At 35.8% G+C, this 18,052-nt stretch overlaps 2 protein-coding genes across 4 annotated transcripts in view; one reads left to right on the forward strand and one right to left on the reverse strand.

Annotated features, from left to right (window-relative positions):
- Positions 1-14,740, forward strand: part of IRAG2 (inositol 1,4,5-triphosphate receptor associated 2) — a 91,427-nt gene extending 76,687 nt beyond the window's left edge. Inside the window, exons 32-39 of the mRNA XM_068560049.1 lie at positions 1,686-1,820; positions 8,098-8,245; positions 9,165-9,208; positions 10,934-10,996; positions 11,114-11,163; positions 11,460-11,561; positions 13,501-13,608; positions 14,497-14,740. Of these exons, the coding sequence (XP_068416150.1) occupies positions 1,686-1,820; positions 8,098-8,245; positions 9,165-9,208; positions 10,934-10,996; positions 11,114-11,163; positions 11,460-11,561; positions 13,501-13,608; positions 14,497-14,740 (894 nt within the window). The remainder of the gene's footprint in view (positions 1-1,685; positions 1,821-8,097; positions 8,246-9,164; positions 9,209-10,933; positions 10,997-11,113; positions 11,164-11,459; positions 11,562-13,500; positions 13,609-14,496) is intronic.
- A 233-nt stretch (positions 14,741-14,973) lies between these two features.
- The window catches only part of DNAI7 (dynein axonemal intermediate chain 7), a 74,456-nt gene continuing 71,377 nt past the window's right edge, over positions 14,974-18,052 (reverse strand). For all 3 annotated transcript variants that reach the window (XM_068560051.1, XM_068560052.1, XM_068560050.1), the window contains 2 exons: positions 16,352-16,465; positions 14,974-15,516 (listed from right to left, as the gene is read on the reverse strand). In XM_068560051.1, the coding sequence (XP_068416152.1) occupies positions 15,238-15,516; positions 16,352-16,465 (393 nt within the window). In that variant the 3' untranslated portion in view covers positions 14,974-15,237. The remainder of the gene's footprint in view (positions 15,517-16,351; positions 16,466-18,052) is intronic.

An 18,052-nucleotide genomic window follows, 5' to 3' on the forward strand; every position in this document is an offset into this window, starting at 1 on the left:
GTATGATTTTAGCTGTGGGTGTTCATATATGGCCTTTATTATGTTGAGGTAGTTTCCTTGTATTTCTGTTTTTTTGAATATTTTTATCATGAAAGGTGTTGAATCTTGCCAAATGCTTTTCTTATCAATTTAGATGATCATGGGATATTTATCCTTCATTCTGTTAATGTGGTGTATTACACTGATTGATTTTCATATGTTGAGCCATCCTTACATTCCAGGAATAAATCTCACTTGGTCATGGTGTATAATCCTTTTAATGTGCTATTGAATTCAATTTGCTAGTATTTTGTTGAGGATTTTTACATCACTATTCATAATGGATATTGGTCTGTAGTTTTCCTGTAATGTTGTTGTCTGGCTTTGGTATCAGGGTAATTCTGGCCTCAGAGAATGAACTTGGAAGTGTTCCCTCCTCTTCAATTTTTTGCAAGAGTTTCAGGAGGATTGGTATTAACTCTTCTTTAGCTGTTTGATAGAATTCTCCAGTGAAGCCATCTGGAACTGGACTTTTCCTCTTTGGGAGATTTTTTTTTTTATATATAACTGCTTAAATCTCCTTACTAATTATAGGTCTACTCAAAATTTCTATTTCTTCATGATTAAGTTTTGGTAAGCCATATTCTGTTTGACTAACAACTAATATATGCTCTTCTCTTTCTAACTAATGGTGGTTATTTAAATTGCAGTAAGAAACTGTATGTTTGACAATGGTCATTCCAGTTGTTAGCAACTTTCCAGTTGCAACTCATACATATCTGCCTGTTTCAGAAGTGGCTGCTATTCATTGAGCATCTACTGTGTGACAAGCAATTGGCATCTATTACCTCTCATGTCACAATATTCCTGGAAAGAAGATGTAGTTGTCTCCATCTGACAGATGAGGAAAAAGCAAATCAGAAAGCTTGATATTATAACATTTGTAGAATTAAGATGCAATTTATAGTCAATGATGCCTTATGGTTTTATTGGCAGCACTTTTCTTTTCTGATGCTATACAAAATTTATGGTATTTTAGACATGGGCAAGTATTAGAAATTTGCTTATGATCACACAACTAATGAGCAATGGCTTGTTGGCTTCCAAATATGCTGTTCTGTTAATTCTTTCTCCACTCCAGTGAAACAGATGGCCTTCCATCAGGAAAGCCGTCATCTTCGTTCAAGGGCACAGGTTTGAGATAAATATTCATAAGGCAATGAAGGCGTACCAGCCTAACCAGCCCAATCTCACCTTGTCGTCAATGGAAGAGCAAATATAGTAATCAGAGTCATATCTAATTCGAGTATATTTTTACTACTTTTCTTAAAAGTTCAAACTATGATCTTCATATAGTGCATCAGTTCATTTATAGGCATAATTTCTTTACCATTGCCAATTAATTACATCCCATCCTATTAATTGTAGAAGAAAGATATAAACACACATGAAGGAGTAGCAAATTTGGGAAGTAAAGAAGGAAGGGATCAAAAATAGTATAAAAGCCTTTGTGAATACCTGCATAGGTCTACCTCAAAACCAACGAAGGTATTAATATTTCAGTATCATTCATTATTGGTCTTTGCTGCTGCTTTTCACCTTCCACAACGATAATAGATTCATGTGCATTTACAATATAGTCAGTGTTAGAATCACTTGCTGAATACTTGGGTTGGATACTTTTTAATACTTTACTTTCTGTGCAGTCTTTAACACCTCTTTGTGAAGATGACAGCCAAGCCCAGGAAATCATTAAGAAGCTGGAGAAGAGTATAACGTTCCTCAGTCAGTGCACAGCACGAGTGGCCAGTAGGGCTGAGATGTTAGGAGCCATTAATCAGGTAATTTGTCTCCCTTTCTCCAGTTACAATGAAATTACTAAAAGTGGATTACATTTCTAGGAAAAAGCTATATTTGATCATTTCAGAATGTTCTTGATATTTTCCTATTTTAAACAATGCTACAATAAATATCCTTGTTTATGCATCTTTGCACACTCATTCATAGAGAAGTAGATTTTCAAAATTTTCTTTGTGGGAAAATCTGGGGAGACTTTAAATTTTTGAATCTCTACCTAAACAAACTTGTTAAAATATATTTTCCTAAGAAGGAGACATTTCACTGTGATGATAGTTTTACTCTGAACATTTGTTATACACTTCTAATATTCTGGTTTCTTTTTAACCCCTCGCCAGGTAGTAATATTCTTTGTTTTATTTTTATTAAAGTTACGTATGTGCATAGCTTTTTTAAAAAAAGTCAAGTAGTTCTCAAAGCCTTCTTATCCCATTTCTCATGTTCCAGAGCAACAACTTTCAACTCTTTTGGTTTGTTTTTTATTAATATTCATATCTCCAAATAATATGCTTATACTGTCACTAAGTGATTTATTTTCAGTTTTAGATATTTATTGGTTTCCTACTAAAGAGATGAATATTTATTTATCAATCTTTCCCCCTCACACCTTTTCACTGTCTTTCACCTTATTGTTGATCTCTCTTCTTTCCTAACCAAGCTTAAATTCCATGGTCAAACACAACATTTGCTCCCTTGCATGAACCCTCAACACTTTTCCTTCTCTTGTTTTCTTTTAATCATTAGGAAAATCTACAACCTTGTTTTAAGTCCATTTCTCCACCTGATTATACCTGCATAGCTGGAAAACCTCACACCTCTATGCTGACTGAGTTCTTTTGAAATTCATCACAAACCTCAAGTGGTCCTTGGGGCTTCCTTCCCATCTTTCACACTTTCTCCTTTCTCCTCAAATCACCATCATGTCCTCCCCTCTCTCTCTGTCAAATAATGACTTTGCTTCTTAACTCAGTAAGAAAGTTGAGGCAATCAGAAGGGACCTGCCAAAAGCTCTGAACCTACAAGCACCTAAACCCTTGACATTGCCTTCCTTCCTGGTACGAAAGATGAGTTGTCTCTCATCCTATCCATGGCTAACCGTCCCACCTGTATATAAGATCTCATCCCTTCTAAATTACTCAGAATCTTGGGCCCCAATTCTCCCTGCGTTCTTCCATCTCCAGTTTTTCTCCACGCTACTGAATCATTCCCATCAACACACAAATACGTTGTTTTTAAGACAGGAAAAATAACACAAACACAAACAAAAAACATCTTTCACTCTTTCTTCTTTGGCTACCACCCTGTTTCTCTCTTCCCATTTTTAGCAAATCTCCTCAACAGAATTGTACTCACTGTTTCCAATTTCTCTCCTCCCAGTCCCTCTGAAACATATTCTAGTCAGCCTTAACCTACTCATTTTCCTTAACCTGTCTGCTACATTCAACACGGCTGAGCTCTTCCTCCTCCTGGAAACACTCTCCTCACTTGGTTTCCAGGTACCACAGTCCCCTGGTCCTTCTCTCTACATCATGGGCCAATCCCTTCCAGACTCCTTTATGGGTCCCATCCTTTCTCCCAGCCCTCTTAATCTTGATGGGCCCCAGAGATTCACCTGTGCACGTCTGATTTCCATCGTCACTCAATTCCCATACTATCCCATGTAGTCAACTGATGACTCCCCAATTCACACACTTAAACCTCTGCCATGAGTTTCAGACTAGAATCTGCTACTGTTGATGTAGCTTGGAAGTTTGATAAACAACTTAAGCTTAACACATCCAAAAATAAACTGTTGACAGTCCCTCCAAAAACTGTTCCACACATAGTCTCCTTACCTCAGTAAAGGGCAACTCTGTCCTTCCAGTTGCTGGGGCTGGAAAACCTTGGGGGTAATTCTCAACACGTTTCTCTCACACTCCACATCTAATCCTATGGACAGTCCTATTCACTTTACCATCAGAACATGTCTGGAATTCAACCACTCATTTCCCTCTCCACAGCTACCACCTTAATCTAAGCCACCATTCTATTTTTTCCCAGATTACTACAATATCTTCCTACATGGTCTTCTTGTCTCCATCTAAATCCAATCCCCACACCACCCCCATAGTCGCTTCTCAATAAAACAGCCAGAATAATCCTTTTAAAACTTAAGGCAGGGGCTTCCCTGGTGGTGCAGTGGTTGAGAGTCTGCCTGCCAATGCAGGGGACACGGGTTCGGGCCCTGGTCTGGGAAGATCCCACATGCCGCGGAGCAACTAGGCCCGTGAGCCACAACGACTGAGCCTGCGCGTCTGGAGCCTGTGCTCCGCAACAAGAGAGGCCGCGATAGTGAGAGGCCTGCGCACCGCGATGAAGAGTGGCCCCCGCTTGCCGCAACTGGAGAAAGCCCTCGCACAGAAACGAAGACCCAACACAAGCCATAAATAAATAAATAAATAAATAAATAAATAAAAATTAAAAAAAAAAAAAAAACAACTTAAGGCAGATCATGCTACTTTTTTTTTTTTTCATGTTACTTATTGGTTCAAAGCCCTCCAGTGGCTCCTCATTTTTTTCATAATAAAACCCGAAGTCCTTATGATGGCTTAGAAAGATCTACATGATTCCCCTGCCTTCTTACCCCTTGGACTTTATTTTCTGTGACTGTATTTCTGGGTTATTGCACGCCAGCCACATGAGACTCGTTTCTGTTCATCATGCTGCCAACTCAGGCCCCCAGTCCTAGCTGTTCCCTATGCCTAGAATATTTTTCCTCCAGGTGTCCACATGTCTTAGCCCTCACCTTCTCCAAGTCTTGTTCAAATGTCACCTTCATAGAATAGCCCAGCTGACCACCTGAGCTCCCTTGTAAAATTTCAACCCCTTCCACCCCAGAGCTTCTGATCCTCCCTTTCCCTGTCTTTTTTCATCATGCTGATCACATTTTAGCATATTATTATGTTTTACTGACGTCTTATTTGTTGTCTATCTCCTCCCACTAGAATATAAGCTCCATGAAGGCAGGAATATGTGTCAGTATGGCTCACTGCTTGTCTCCCCAATGCCTAAAATGTGCATAGCAAGTACTCAAAAAGTTTTTGTTAAATGAGGGAGTATATGACAACAAAAGCAAAAGCAATAGCAAAAGAATAGATAAATTGGACTTCCTCAAAATTAAAAACTTTTGTGCATCAAAGGACATTATCAAGAAAGTAGAAAGATAATCTACAGAATGGAAGAAAATATTTGAAGATCATATATCTGATAACGGTCTAGTATTCAGAATATATAAAGAATGCTTGCAGCTTGACAGAAAGAGAAACAACCCAATTAAAAAATGCAAATAAGACTTGAATAGGCATTTCCCTAAAGAAGATACACAAATGGCCAATAAGCACATGAAAAGATGCTTAATTATTAGGGAAATGAAAATCAAAACCATAATGATATACCTCTTCACACCCACTAGGATAGCTATAATAATAGAAAAAGAAAGGAAGGAAGAAGGAAAATAGTGTTGACAAGGATGTGGGGAAATTGCAATATTACTATCGTATTATTAATATATTATTAGCCATTAAAAGGAATGAAGTGTTGATACATGCTACAATGTAGATGAATCTGGAAAAATGTATGCAAACTATAGGTGCTAGACACAAAGGTCACATATTATATAATTGTATTTATATATACTATCTAGAATGGGTAAATCTTTAGGGAAAGGTAGAAGATTGGTGTTTGCTAGGTTTTGGTGGGGAGGGGTGAGTTGGGAGTAATTGCTTAGTGGGTATGGGGTTTTACTTTGGGGTGATAAAAATGTTTTGGAGCTAGATAGAAGTGGTGGTTGCACAACACTGTGAATGTACTAAATGTCACTGAATTGTTCACTTTAAAATAGTAAATTTTATATTGTGAATTACACATCAATATAAAAAAAAGAAAAAAGAAAATGAATGTATTTTGTCAGGTTCAAATTCAAACAAAACTTTAAATAGATGTTTTTGAGACAATTGGGAAAATTTGAATATGGATTAGATGATACGATGTTTCTGTTAACGTTGTTAGAAGTGATCATGGCATTGTGGTTATTTAAGACAATATACTCCTATTTTGTTTTTTTTTTAGATACTTACTGAAATGTTTACGAGTAAAACAACATGATGTCCATCACCTGTACTTAAAAAGAAATAGCATTCAAAATTTGAGATGAAACTCATATAGCAAAATGTTGGTGGTTAATAGAAACTGGTTAATAGATATGTGTGGGCTTATTGTGTACTTTTTGTGTCTGTTGAAATTATCATAATAAAAATTTTTTAATTAAAAAAAGTGGATGAAAATATTAGATCTATATTATCTGTAAACATTATTACGCCCATGTAAATTCTATTCATAGCAGAGAATAGCAGTCTTTTCCTTCTTTGCACAATGTTCATGTTCTTCGTGGAGTTAATCATTTTCCTTTGCCATGATTGTTATGCTTAGTTTTCTATTTACTTATCTCTAATTTATTCTCAGCCTCTCCCAGGGAGTCTAGATCTCACAATACATTCAAACTCATCAGGTATTCTGGCAATTTCTTCATTGAGATGTTGCTTCCAGAGATTTTTGACCTGTCAATCTCAACTGACTGTTCTTCAGGCTCACCACAGAAGTCTTAGGAATTCTTAAATGAAGATTTCTTTCACTTCTTTCTTGAGTTGAATCCCATTTCCTGAATCCCATACCTCCTTCTTTGCTGGTTTACTTTTTTATTTTGGTGGAACATCTCACGTGTTTTTCTGAGGGAAAGAATGCCTGGGAGGTAAACTTTTTAAAATGTTATATAACTGAAAATGGCTTTATTCTTTATGACTTCATGGTAGCTGGGTGAAGGATTCTAGGTTAGAAATCATTTCCCTCATAATTTTTCATCTTCTTCTTAGCTTCTGGAGTTGCTATCAAACTTTGATGCCATTCTGACTCTTGAACTTTTGTTTATAACCCCTTTTTACTTTCCAGAACCTTTTAGGATATCCTCTTACCCCTACTGTCCTTCCTTGGCATGGGTTTATTTTCAACCACTGTTTTAGGCCCTAAGCTGGAAAGTTATTTCTTGAGTTCAGACATTTTCTTGAACTGTTTCCTTTTCTACATTTGATGGAATTTTTCTACATTTTCTATACTTCTTGTATTCCTTTCTCCTGAACTGGTCCTTTCTTGTCTGTTTTCTACATTTTTGTCCTTTTGCTCTAGTTTCAGAGAAATTTCCTCAACCTTACCTTGAAACTCTTCTCTGAAGTTACATATTTTTTATCATATTTTTAATTTCCAGACTTTTAAAATTCTCAGAATGTTGCTTTTTAATATCTTGTTCTTATTTCATAGATGCAATACTTATTCTTACTTTTCTGAAGATACTGATAGCTTCATTGAAATTTTAGTTTTTTTTCTTTTTGTTTTGATTTTCTTTTCTCAGGCTAGAGGCTTTCCTCTGACTAGTGATGATCCAGTATACAGCTGATTGGGAGCTCTGTATATGTTGGGTGGGGAAGTCTCTTGTTGGCTCTGAGCTTCACACAAGCTAGGATGTGTCATTGGGATACTCTTAACGTTGGTAGTTTTAAGACTGTCATCTTGCAATGTTAGATTCCTCAGAGAAAAGTCTTCCAATTGCCAGTCTTGAGAGTATAAGCTTGGCTACAAGTGTTTGACAGTTGGAAGAATAAGGCTCCATATCTCTAGATTCAATATATTTATAGACTTTTTTGCTTAAATCTATTCTTTTCTGTATGATCCACTCACCATCAACTATTTGTTACTGCTCAATCCACAGACACTCTGGTTAACTCTCTCTAGACAGCCAGCTTTTGTAGTCTTTCACCAAGGGAGGGGATCTGTGGATCTAATCACTTTTTACACAGATTTTCAACCATTTCTTCTGTTCTGTCTTCAAGCTTAATTCCAAAGGCACCACTAATTCCTGAGAATTTGCAGCTTTCTGTGGTATAACCCAGGTGGCTTCTAGGCTTTTCTTACTGCCTTTTTTAGGGTTCAGCTTTTCAGGTCTTAGTCATTTACCACCGGTCCGTCTACTTGGCAGGTGTTCAAAAATTTGTTATATCCTCTTCCATTCTATTTACCCTTGTCTACTCATGCCTTAAAAAAAACCCTTGTCATTTTTGTAGCATTTAAGGATGGAGTGAACATAAGTGCATGTGTCTAATTCACTGTCTTTTAACTGCGTGTCAAGAATAGTATTTTCAACGTAAATTTGTTCTTTTTTTTTTTTCCTGCTAGGAAACCCGGGTTAGTAAAGCCGTCGAAGTGATGATTCAGCATGTAGAAAATCTGAAGAGAATGTATGCCAAAGAGCACGCTGAATTAGAAGAACTAAAACAGGTTCTTTTGCAAAATGAAAGGACTTTTAACCCTCTTGAAGATGAAGGTAATAAAAGTTTAAGATAATTGTATCAGTTATGTTTTTCTAACTTTCTTCTTTTTCATTCTCTCTCTTACTAATTCTTATTATATAATGTCTTTAGTATAAGACACTTATGTTAAGATTATATTAGAAGGATATGATATATAGGAGAATATAAGAAATAACTCATTCCTGTTATTTATATAGCCCAGAGTAAGATGTCAGTTAGAAAACAAATTAGGAGACAAGATGGATTTTATTATGGTAGACACCAAGATTTCATTAAAATGATGACATGACAGAATATAATTAATCCAACTCATTGAGTTGACCCCAGTGTTGTCCTACTTAAGATATGTTAGAATTGGCTTTTTCTCCACACATAAAGCAAGGCGCAATAGCATAAATGAACCACTCTTATCAACAATGGTTTTGTATCCCTCGAACAAGGAAGGACTGTGACGGAGTAAGCTGATCAATGGATTGGAAAATAGGGAGACATCTGAGACCATGGAGAATATCTTAACAGAAGGCTTATATAAATCTTATAGTTTTATTTTAAATAGACAGTATGAATGTTTATAGGCAGAATTTTCATTTTAATGATCTGTTCCCTCTTCTTGAAAAGTAATAACATTTGATGATCTTCTGATCTGTAATTTTGGACTCACTGATTCAGCAGACATTCATTTAGTGCCCCCTCTGTGCTAGGCAGGCATTGCAGACATTGGCAGTGACATAGAGGACTGTATTCCATTGGTTCAGATTACTAATGTTATGAATCACCAAATAAATGATAACCAGATATTTATATTGCTCAGTAGTCTCTAGGGTCTTAAATAAATATTTTCTAACCATTGCTTTTCTTTGTAAAGAATTAAGACCCTTGCGTTAAGTTGCACATGTAATTCCAAAAATACACAAATGTATTTTTCCCTTTCAGGTGACTGCCAAATTAAAAAACGTTCAGCTTCTCTAAACTCTAAGGTAACAAATGTCTATCAAATGTTATAGCTGAGATGGTTTTAAAATATTACTTGAAGCAACATGGCTTTAAATGTAAATCATAAAACAACAGTGATTTTAATTCATATATATGTGTTACGTATATATACATGTTTATGTTTATATATGTACACTTTTATACTTCTTGCAATATTTGTATATCAATTAAGTTTGCCTGGCAGCGAGAGGAAAGCCAGTGTAATGATAGTTTCTCTCTCATGTGAAACCAAAGTTGGGAATAAGCAGTCCAACAACGGCAGGGCAGCTTCACAAAATCCCAGTCCCCATCTCTCCTGCCGAGTCATCAACCCCAGCGCTTTGCTTCCATCTCATAGTCTAAGATAGCTTTGTCATTTCTGGGTATCAAGTCCTGGTCATTATGTTGAGTCATGCTCCAAGAAAAAGGAAGAAGCGAGAACAGGTGTTCTCTCTACCTCTGAAGACACTTCCTAGAAGTCCCAGATAACATTTCCCTTTTCATTCTTTGTTGGAAATAAGATGAAAACAGCTTTTATTCTGGAGGCTGTATGCCTAACTAAAAATTAGTGGAGTTTGTTACTAAGTAGAAGGGGAAAATGGGATATTGAAAGTCAACCAGCAGTTTTTGTCAGTTTGAACATCAAGATTTCACTGAATTTTTGAGCAAGGGACTTTAAAATCATTCCATCCAAATCTTTTTCACAGACGAGGAAATTAACTTTCACAGAAGTTAAGCGATTAGTTATGATCCTGTAGTGATAGAATCATGATTAGAACCCAGGCTTTTGGACCACAATTTGATATTTTTGATGTTCAACTAACCTATAAAATTAAATTAGGAATGGTGGCTTAAGAAAAGAAATCACATAAAACTTCTTCAGTTTATTTCCTGAAGTTCTACTTATTTAAATGTGAAGAGCCACAGAATATAACATTCTCCTGTACAAATCTCAAGGCTGAGGTGTAAACACATCCATTCATTATAATGTCATACTCATCCTCAAATGTGTTAAATGGAAAAAATGAAACCATGAAAAAAAATCCCTAAAATAGGTGCATATTTATCTCCTCTTGAGTTGGGGGAAACCTTTCCAAGCATAAAAGAAATGGTAGCAAAAGAGGGGAGGAGATGAGGGACTTCCCTGGCGGTCCAGTATTTAAGATTCCATGCTTCCATTGCAGGCGGCACGGGTTCGATCCCTGGTCAGAGAACAAAGATCCTGCATGCCACACGATGTGGCCAAAAAAAAAAAAAAAAAAACACAAAACAAAACCAAAGATTAAAAAAAAAAAAAAAAAAAAAAAGAGAGAGGAAGAGATGAAAAGATTTGGCTACATTAACGATAAAAAAATTCTGCCAAGAAATATCATTAACAAAATTAATATAGGCAAAAATCATAAACAGGTGGTTCTCACAGCAGATACATACAGGGTTATTTGGCACAGAAAAAAAAAACAGTGTTGTGTTACTGGAAGCCTGAACAGAAAGCCTTATATTCCTTACTTGATTGACAAAAATTATCCATTGTTGGAGAAGGTAGAATATAAATTGGCAGAATATTTCTGGAAGGCAATTTGGCCATAACAAAATCCTTGAAAATATGTCTCCTGTTTAACTCATCAGTGGTCAAGTACATGGATGTGTACATTCAAGAATACCCATCAGTGTTTCATACAAGGATAAAACATTGAGAATTTTCTAAGTGTACATTTTCCCCCTTTGGGTAGCCATCTTCTCTTCGAAGAGTGACCATTGCCTCTTTGCCCAGAAATATTGGAAATGCAGGAATGGTAAGCAAATCCCTAAGTGTTCTTAGTCAAAAGCAAATTTATTTTCATATGACAGAAATATAAATTTATTTCACTAAATTCATATTTTATTATTTCCTTAACATCTGATCTTTAAAGGTGGCTGGGATGGAAAATAATGACCGATTCAGTAGGAGGTCAAGCAGTTGGTAAGTGTAATTTTATGGTGGCTCTTTGGGAACCTTACTGTTTTATAACTGGACTAAAGTAAATATTGGAAATAAGTGATATAACAACATTTGACTTGTATGGAGTATATGCAGAATAATTATAAAAATTGGCATATGTTCATGAAATTATTTCTTACGAAATAAGCATTACATGACTATGCCAAGGAAAAAATATGAATGTATCATCTTTGTATTGATTTAGGTAGTGGGAAATAAATTGGTAATGGCTACAGAAGTATTTGATTTGACAAGTGGCTATAATCATCTTTATTTAGGCGTATCTTGGGGTCAAAGCAGAGCGAACACCGCCCCTCATTACATCGATTTATTAGCACCTATTCCTGGGCAGATGCTGAAGAAGAAAAATGTGAACTAAAGTAGGTGAAGCTTGATGTGTTTATTAACCTGATGTGCCTGGCATAAATAGTGGGGATCACTTTTATTCTGTGGAGATGAGGTCAATGCTGCATCATCAAAAAGATTATTCATTGTTTAAGACTTTTGTGAACTGTGAAGTACTATATAAATGCTACTTGCTAATACATTCACTCTCATAGCGCTCAGTACTTCAAGGTTTGAGGTCTTAAGTTAGAAAAGAACCTGGAATTTGCCAGATACGTGAAGAGAATTTTTTTCCTGTATAGGTATCTTGTCATCAGGGGGAAAGTTCAATAAAGAGCCACAGAAATAAAATTTTCATATACTTAGATGAATTATTTACAACATATAATGTCATATGTAATATATGTGCATTATATATACATGTCTTCCCTTTAAGTAAATGAAGACTTAGGGGAAACATAAAACTCTACATTGCTGTCTCTATATCTAGCAAGTTAAACAAATAAAATATACTTCTATAATGAAAGGTAGAGGGCAAGAGGGAGGGACAAGAAGAAATGCTGCCTCTAAATCCTTGGGTGACATTGGACAAATTGCTTAACCTTACTTGGTCTCAGTTTCCTCGTCTGTAGAGATCTTAATGAAATGATTTTATGTTGATTTTATAACACGTTCATTGCGTGCCTGTTATGTGAGACACACTACGCTGAAGCTTAAGAGATAGAAAGATGAAAAAGACATAGTTCCTACCCTCAAAGCCTTTAGTTTTTCCTTAAATAATCCTGGGAGTCTAATTGCATGTATTGAACTCTTTTTAGATTTAGAGTTAACATAATGGATATTTTCTGATCTGGGTTAAAAAAAAAAATCAAGAGTTTCCTTGAAAAGATGATTATAATCTACTTTTAAATTTTTGTCAGTATGGTATGATTTCTACTGAGAAGTTTTCGCAAACGAAAGACTGAAACCTTGAGAATCCTACAAGAATTCTGGCTTTTGGGCTTTGTGGCCTTTAAAAACCAAACTAAAATCTATCACATGCATTCCCTATAGGTGTTTGACTGAAAAACAAAAAACAAAAACTTTGAGACACAATTCCCTTTGGCAATTGTGAGGGGACTGTAAGTTTGGGATTTCAAAATTCAAATCCAACTAGGCACTTGCATCAGTGAACATGAAACATGGAACATGAACAATGAAACAAGTTTTGTTCAGGTAAAGGACCCCCTCTTTAGATAATATGATTTTATTTAAATACAGTCAACCCATTTGCTACTTCCCAGCTCACTGACCGCTAATAGTTTATTTTAGGTAGTTTTATACCGAACATATCTTCATAAACATGTTAAAAGTATTAAGATTTTTTAGAGAAAGAAGAAATGACACTTTGATGTTATTCCACTTTAGCACTGCTCAAAAAACCTACAGAAAAAAGAGTAAAATCAATTGTTAATATAGAATATTAAAAAAAAATGTGGTAAAAGAAAACTTAATGAGAAAAATTTTACGATACGTTGAATGAAAAATACACAGGGAGAAATACAGCATCCACATTTGCTTTTTAAAGTGTAGTTACTAATACACACACAGACACATACACGCACATGCAGAGAAGGAAAATCACAGTAACAACACTGGTTAGTTATGAGTGGTGAGAATTAACTAACTTACACATGTTCTTTGTAAATCTCCCCTTTTTTATTTGTTCTTTGGCTAGCATCCCAACTTTCAACAACAAACATTTGCTATTTTTCTAAATACAGAAAGTTACTTTAAAAATTTAAATTCCTATAAATGGTTAAGAATATAAAGTTGGCGATTTGACTTTTAGAATTAGCTATTTATCAAATCTTTCTAAAGCAAAACGAGTATCTGCGAGCCTCCTTAGTAATACAGGAAAATTTAGCAGTATCTTATAAATAATAATAGCACATTATCCATAGTTTAATATTTAAAAACAATATTTATTTACAGAACTAAAGATGACTCAGAACCACCTGAAGAAGAAACAGTAGAAAGGACAAGAAAGCCAAGTCTTTCTGAAAAGAAAAATAATCCATCAAAATGGGATGTCTTTTCAATGTAAGTTGTCTACTTGCTAAATGACACCATTTTGGTGGAATGGGGAAAGGTAAGGCAGGGTTAGCAGTATTAATCAAATTACTTTACTAAAAGACCTTTCAAAATGTTAAATTTAAGATGAATAACAAACTCCATATGGTGTATAACAATTATCCCTGAACCTATGAACTACAAGAGGCAGGTGAGTTCACAGTGTTAAGAACTTGGCCTTGGAACCAGATGGCCCAGGCTTGAATTAGCTCTCTGACTAGCTGTGTGACCCGGGCAAGTTCATCCATTTTTGAGCACTGATTTCTTCATCTATAAAATAGAGATGATAATAGTACCTATGTCATTGATTTGCTGTCATGAGTAAATGAATCAGCACGTGTAAGACACATAGTTAACTATTTTCAAAGACTTACTTATATGATGCTGTAATTAGCTTTTTTGGTGGGTGTTTCTAAAAGGAATTTTAGCATTTCAGTACCGCAAAAGTCCAGGGTATGGTGAGAAGTAAGTGACATGTTTATAAGTGCATATATCCTGCTCTACCCAATAAATAACATTATTTTTTCTACCCCAGGAATATAAATTGCCTTACCTGATTGAAAAAATGAACTTAATGCTCAAATGTACTTGTTAGGCGTTAAATAATGCCTAAATCACATAATTTTCAGATTCTTGCCTTCGCACATCATTTCTTTAATTCTAAAAATTATAAGGGGTGGGGGGAGCAGATTGTGGCCAAAGCCAAGAGGCTAGATCATACTTATGTAGCTCATTATGAGGAGGTGTTGGTGGAATTACGCAGGGCAGATGCATGCCTTGATTATTGTTGACAAAAGGACTGTTTCTAATAACAGATCATTGTGATTACCACATGCTGATTTTGTGTTTTCCTTGTAGTCATAACACAATAGCTTCCTGGGCAACAGATCTCAAGACTTCCATCAGAGAGGCCAATAAGGCGCTCTGGCTTTCTGTCGCGTTCATTGTACTATTTGCGGCATTGATGAGCTTCTTCACGGGCCGATTTTTCCAGAAGTCTGTGGATGCTGCTCCCACACAGGATGGGGACTCCTGGACGTCTCTAGAACATATCTTGTGGCCATTTACCAGACTCCAACACAATGGGCCACCGCCAGTGTGACTGCAGCACATCCCAATGTGCTAATGCTAATCTTGAGTTTTAAGGTTTCAGTATCTGAACTTTGTAAATTAGTAACTTTTAGCTGGGAAATTATAGCATGGAACCAGAGGTTCTCAGAATGGCTGTAAGATATTTTGTATTCCCTCTTTTTGTGATTACCTTCCTAACTAAAATACAGTGGGGAGGAAGCCCGCCTATATGATTTTTTTAATGAGCTTTTTGAGGAGGAGATATTATGGTTTGTTAACATTTATTGAAATAAAGAACCATTCAAATTTTCCCACAGTGAACGTTGGAAGTCTCAGTAGGTCACATATGCATAAGGAAAAAAACCCTAATTCTTTTAGAAAATAAAATTTGAGTATAAAATGCTGATTAGATCATTTTAACAGCCTATTTGACATATATTCACTCATTACACTTCATTGTAGAAATAATACCCGATTTTTCTCCAAGTTGCTTCATTCTTCATGCTGAATAAAATTTATCAGTGGGGATTAAGAATAGCTGAGTAATCTAGTTGAGAGTAGCATGTGGCATACAGAGTCAACAAACTGGCAGCTGGAACACCTAACTTTCTTCATTGCTTCTTTAGAAGCAAAATCCTTAACCATGTGATATAAAGTAGAATGAAACTCAGTTTCTTCTTTAAGGGCTTCAGAGAATGCATCACTGGATTCATTGATTTTGAGACTTTGTGCCCTGTCACCACTAAACATTAAAAGGGTCCAATTAGGCTTTTGAATGGGTTCTTCTTTAGGAAGGTGTTCCCTCACCTAAAGAAAAAGAAAGAAAAATATGTTACTAGTTCCTCTTTTATTGGGCATTTTGACGACAGTAGAGTATTTTATTTGAAGGGCTCAGCTGAGTTCCCTGTATTGCTAAGATAAAAAGAAATATTCTTAATGTCCCATTTTTTTTTTAAAGCATGAAACTGTTTATATCATCTTGGAGTCTATGGAACTTATCAAAATGTATTAATTCCTTAAAAAATATTTATTGAATGGCTTCAAGTGCCAGGTACTGTTCTAGGTGCTGGGGACATAACAACAACAAAGAAAAAATAACTAAACATACTAATAAGTAACTAACAACTGCAACAATAAAAACCTTGTCTTCAAGGAGCTTATATTGTAATAGGAGAAACACACAATAAACAAGATAAATAAACATGGTGGCTCATTTATGCTAAAATATTCATCAGTCATCTTGTAGAATTTGATAAGATGCATTCTTTATCAGGCAGTAGGAAATGTGCCAGACGTTAAATTGGAGGCCTAACCCTCTCAGAGGAGAAAGTCTGTGAATCATAGATATATTCACGTGAAAGGCTGACATTTGTTCTTCAGTCGATGTAAAGAGAGATAAGGTCTCTAAGCCTGAAATCAAGAGCATTTGATACCATAATGGACAATGAAAGTACAACCTTTACATGGTTTGGTTTTATATTTTTGACAAAATTATTAATGGAAATGAAGTTGTAAAACTACATTTTGAATGTTAATCTTTTTCACCTTTTTAAAAGGAGAAACCATGGTCTACATTCATTTAGCTTTTGAGTATCTTCTTTTGGAGCACAAAATAGTTTAATGGGGTTTTTGCATACTATACCTGAAATACAACTTTTTTAGAATCACATACTGTGTTCCACTTGCTCCAACCAAACGCAAAAGCAGAACTTAGCAGGGCCATTTGTCGATAAGCTTTCACTTCTACCAAAGGAAGCTGTCAATATACAAACAAATAGAGTTGATCGTAGAGCCTCTCTAGTCTCCCTTCCATCCTTGGCCTCCTACAGTCTGGTCTGGTCTCAACACAGATCCATTTAAATGTAAGTCAGGTGAAGTTAATCAGACAGAGAAGACAAATATCATATGATATCACTTATAAGTGGAATCTAAAAAATGGCACAAATGAACTTCTTACAAAACAGAAATAGAGTCACAGATGTAGAAAACAAAATTATTGTTAACAAGGGAGGAAAAGTGGGGGGGGGATAAATCGGGAGATTGGGATTGACATATACACACTACTATATATAAAATAGATAACTAATAAGGACCTACTGTACAGCACAGGGAACTCTACTCAATACTCTGTAATGGCCTATATGGGAAAAGAATCTAAAAAAGAGTGACTATATGTATAACTGACTCACTTTGCTGTAGAGCAGAAACTAACACAACATTGTAAATCAACTATAATCCAATAAAAATTTAAAAAAACTATTAAAAAATAAAATAAAATTCAAATATTAAAAAAATAAAATAAAATGTAAGATTACATGACTTCTTTCTCAAAACGGGGCAATGGCTTCCCTTTTCAGAGTAGAATCCAAAGTCCTAACAATGCTCCACAAGGGCCTCTGTGGTCTGACATCCCCCGTACACCCCATTCTCTCTCTGACCTTATCCCCTGTTCTTCTCCCTTTGCTCTCTCAGTACCCCGGCCTCCTTGCTGTTCCTCCCATCCTCAAACACATCAGGCCACGCCCTCTGGGCTCTCTCCCCAGGTCTTCTCTCCACCTGGAAGCTGATATCCTTCCAGAGGTATCAACTTGGCTAAATTCCCCACCTTGAAGCGTTGCTCAAATCTTGTCTCCTTATTGAACCCCTCTCCCCCTACACCCTATTTGGTATTGTACCTTTCCTTTTTCCATACCACTTAGCACCTTTTGACATATAAGATAATTTTGTTTATTATGTTTGTTGTTTATTTTTGCCTCCCTCTACTAGCATGTAAGCTCCACAAGGGCAGGGACCTGTGTTTTATTCACTGTTTCCTAAGCGTCTAAAACAATGTCTAGAATATAGGTGTTCAGAGAAAAAAAAAGTCTTGAGTATAATATTCTGAAAAGATGACTAGTATATGACATTCAGCATTTGTAGAGTAACTGGCAATTTGAGTTACTAAAACTAAGGTTGGTTTTTTTTTCCCTACGCATATATGTATACAATCTTATTGACAGGATTATTTTCAAATGTTGTTAAGTGTCTACCTATATTGCCATTTTCTGGTATATTATAAACTTGTTCTTGAGTATAGAACTCTTCTGCCCAAAACACCTTTCATGATTAGAAGCCACTTTGTCTTCATTCATGCATCATAAATATTTGCTAAACATCTACTGTATTCTAGGAATAGGCTTGGTGCTAGAAGAATCAAAGTTGATTAAGAAACGGCCACCCCCCCACCCCCCCCTCAAGGAGCTCACAGTTTAACATGGAAGGATCTCATTTAACTAAACTTATGAGTCACATGAAGCTGTACGCAGACAGGGAGGCTCTGTCGAGAAATAGAAGGAAGTGGGTT

The sequence above is a fragment of the Eschrichtius robustus genome, chromosome 13 (assembly GCF_028021215.1).
Source record: "Eschrichtius robustus isolate mEscRob2 chromosome 13, mEscRob2.pri, whole genome shotgun sequence".
Classification (NCBI taxonomy): domain Eukaryota; kingdom Metazoa; phylum Chordata; class Mammalia; order Artiodactyla; family Eschrichtiidae; genus Eschrichtius; species Eschrichtius robustus.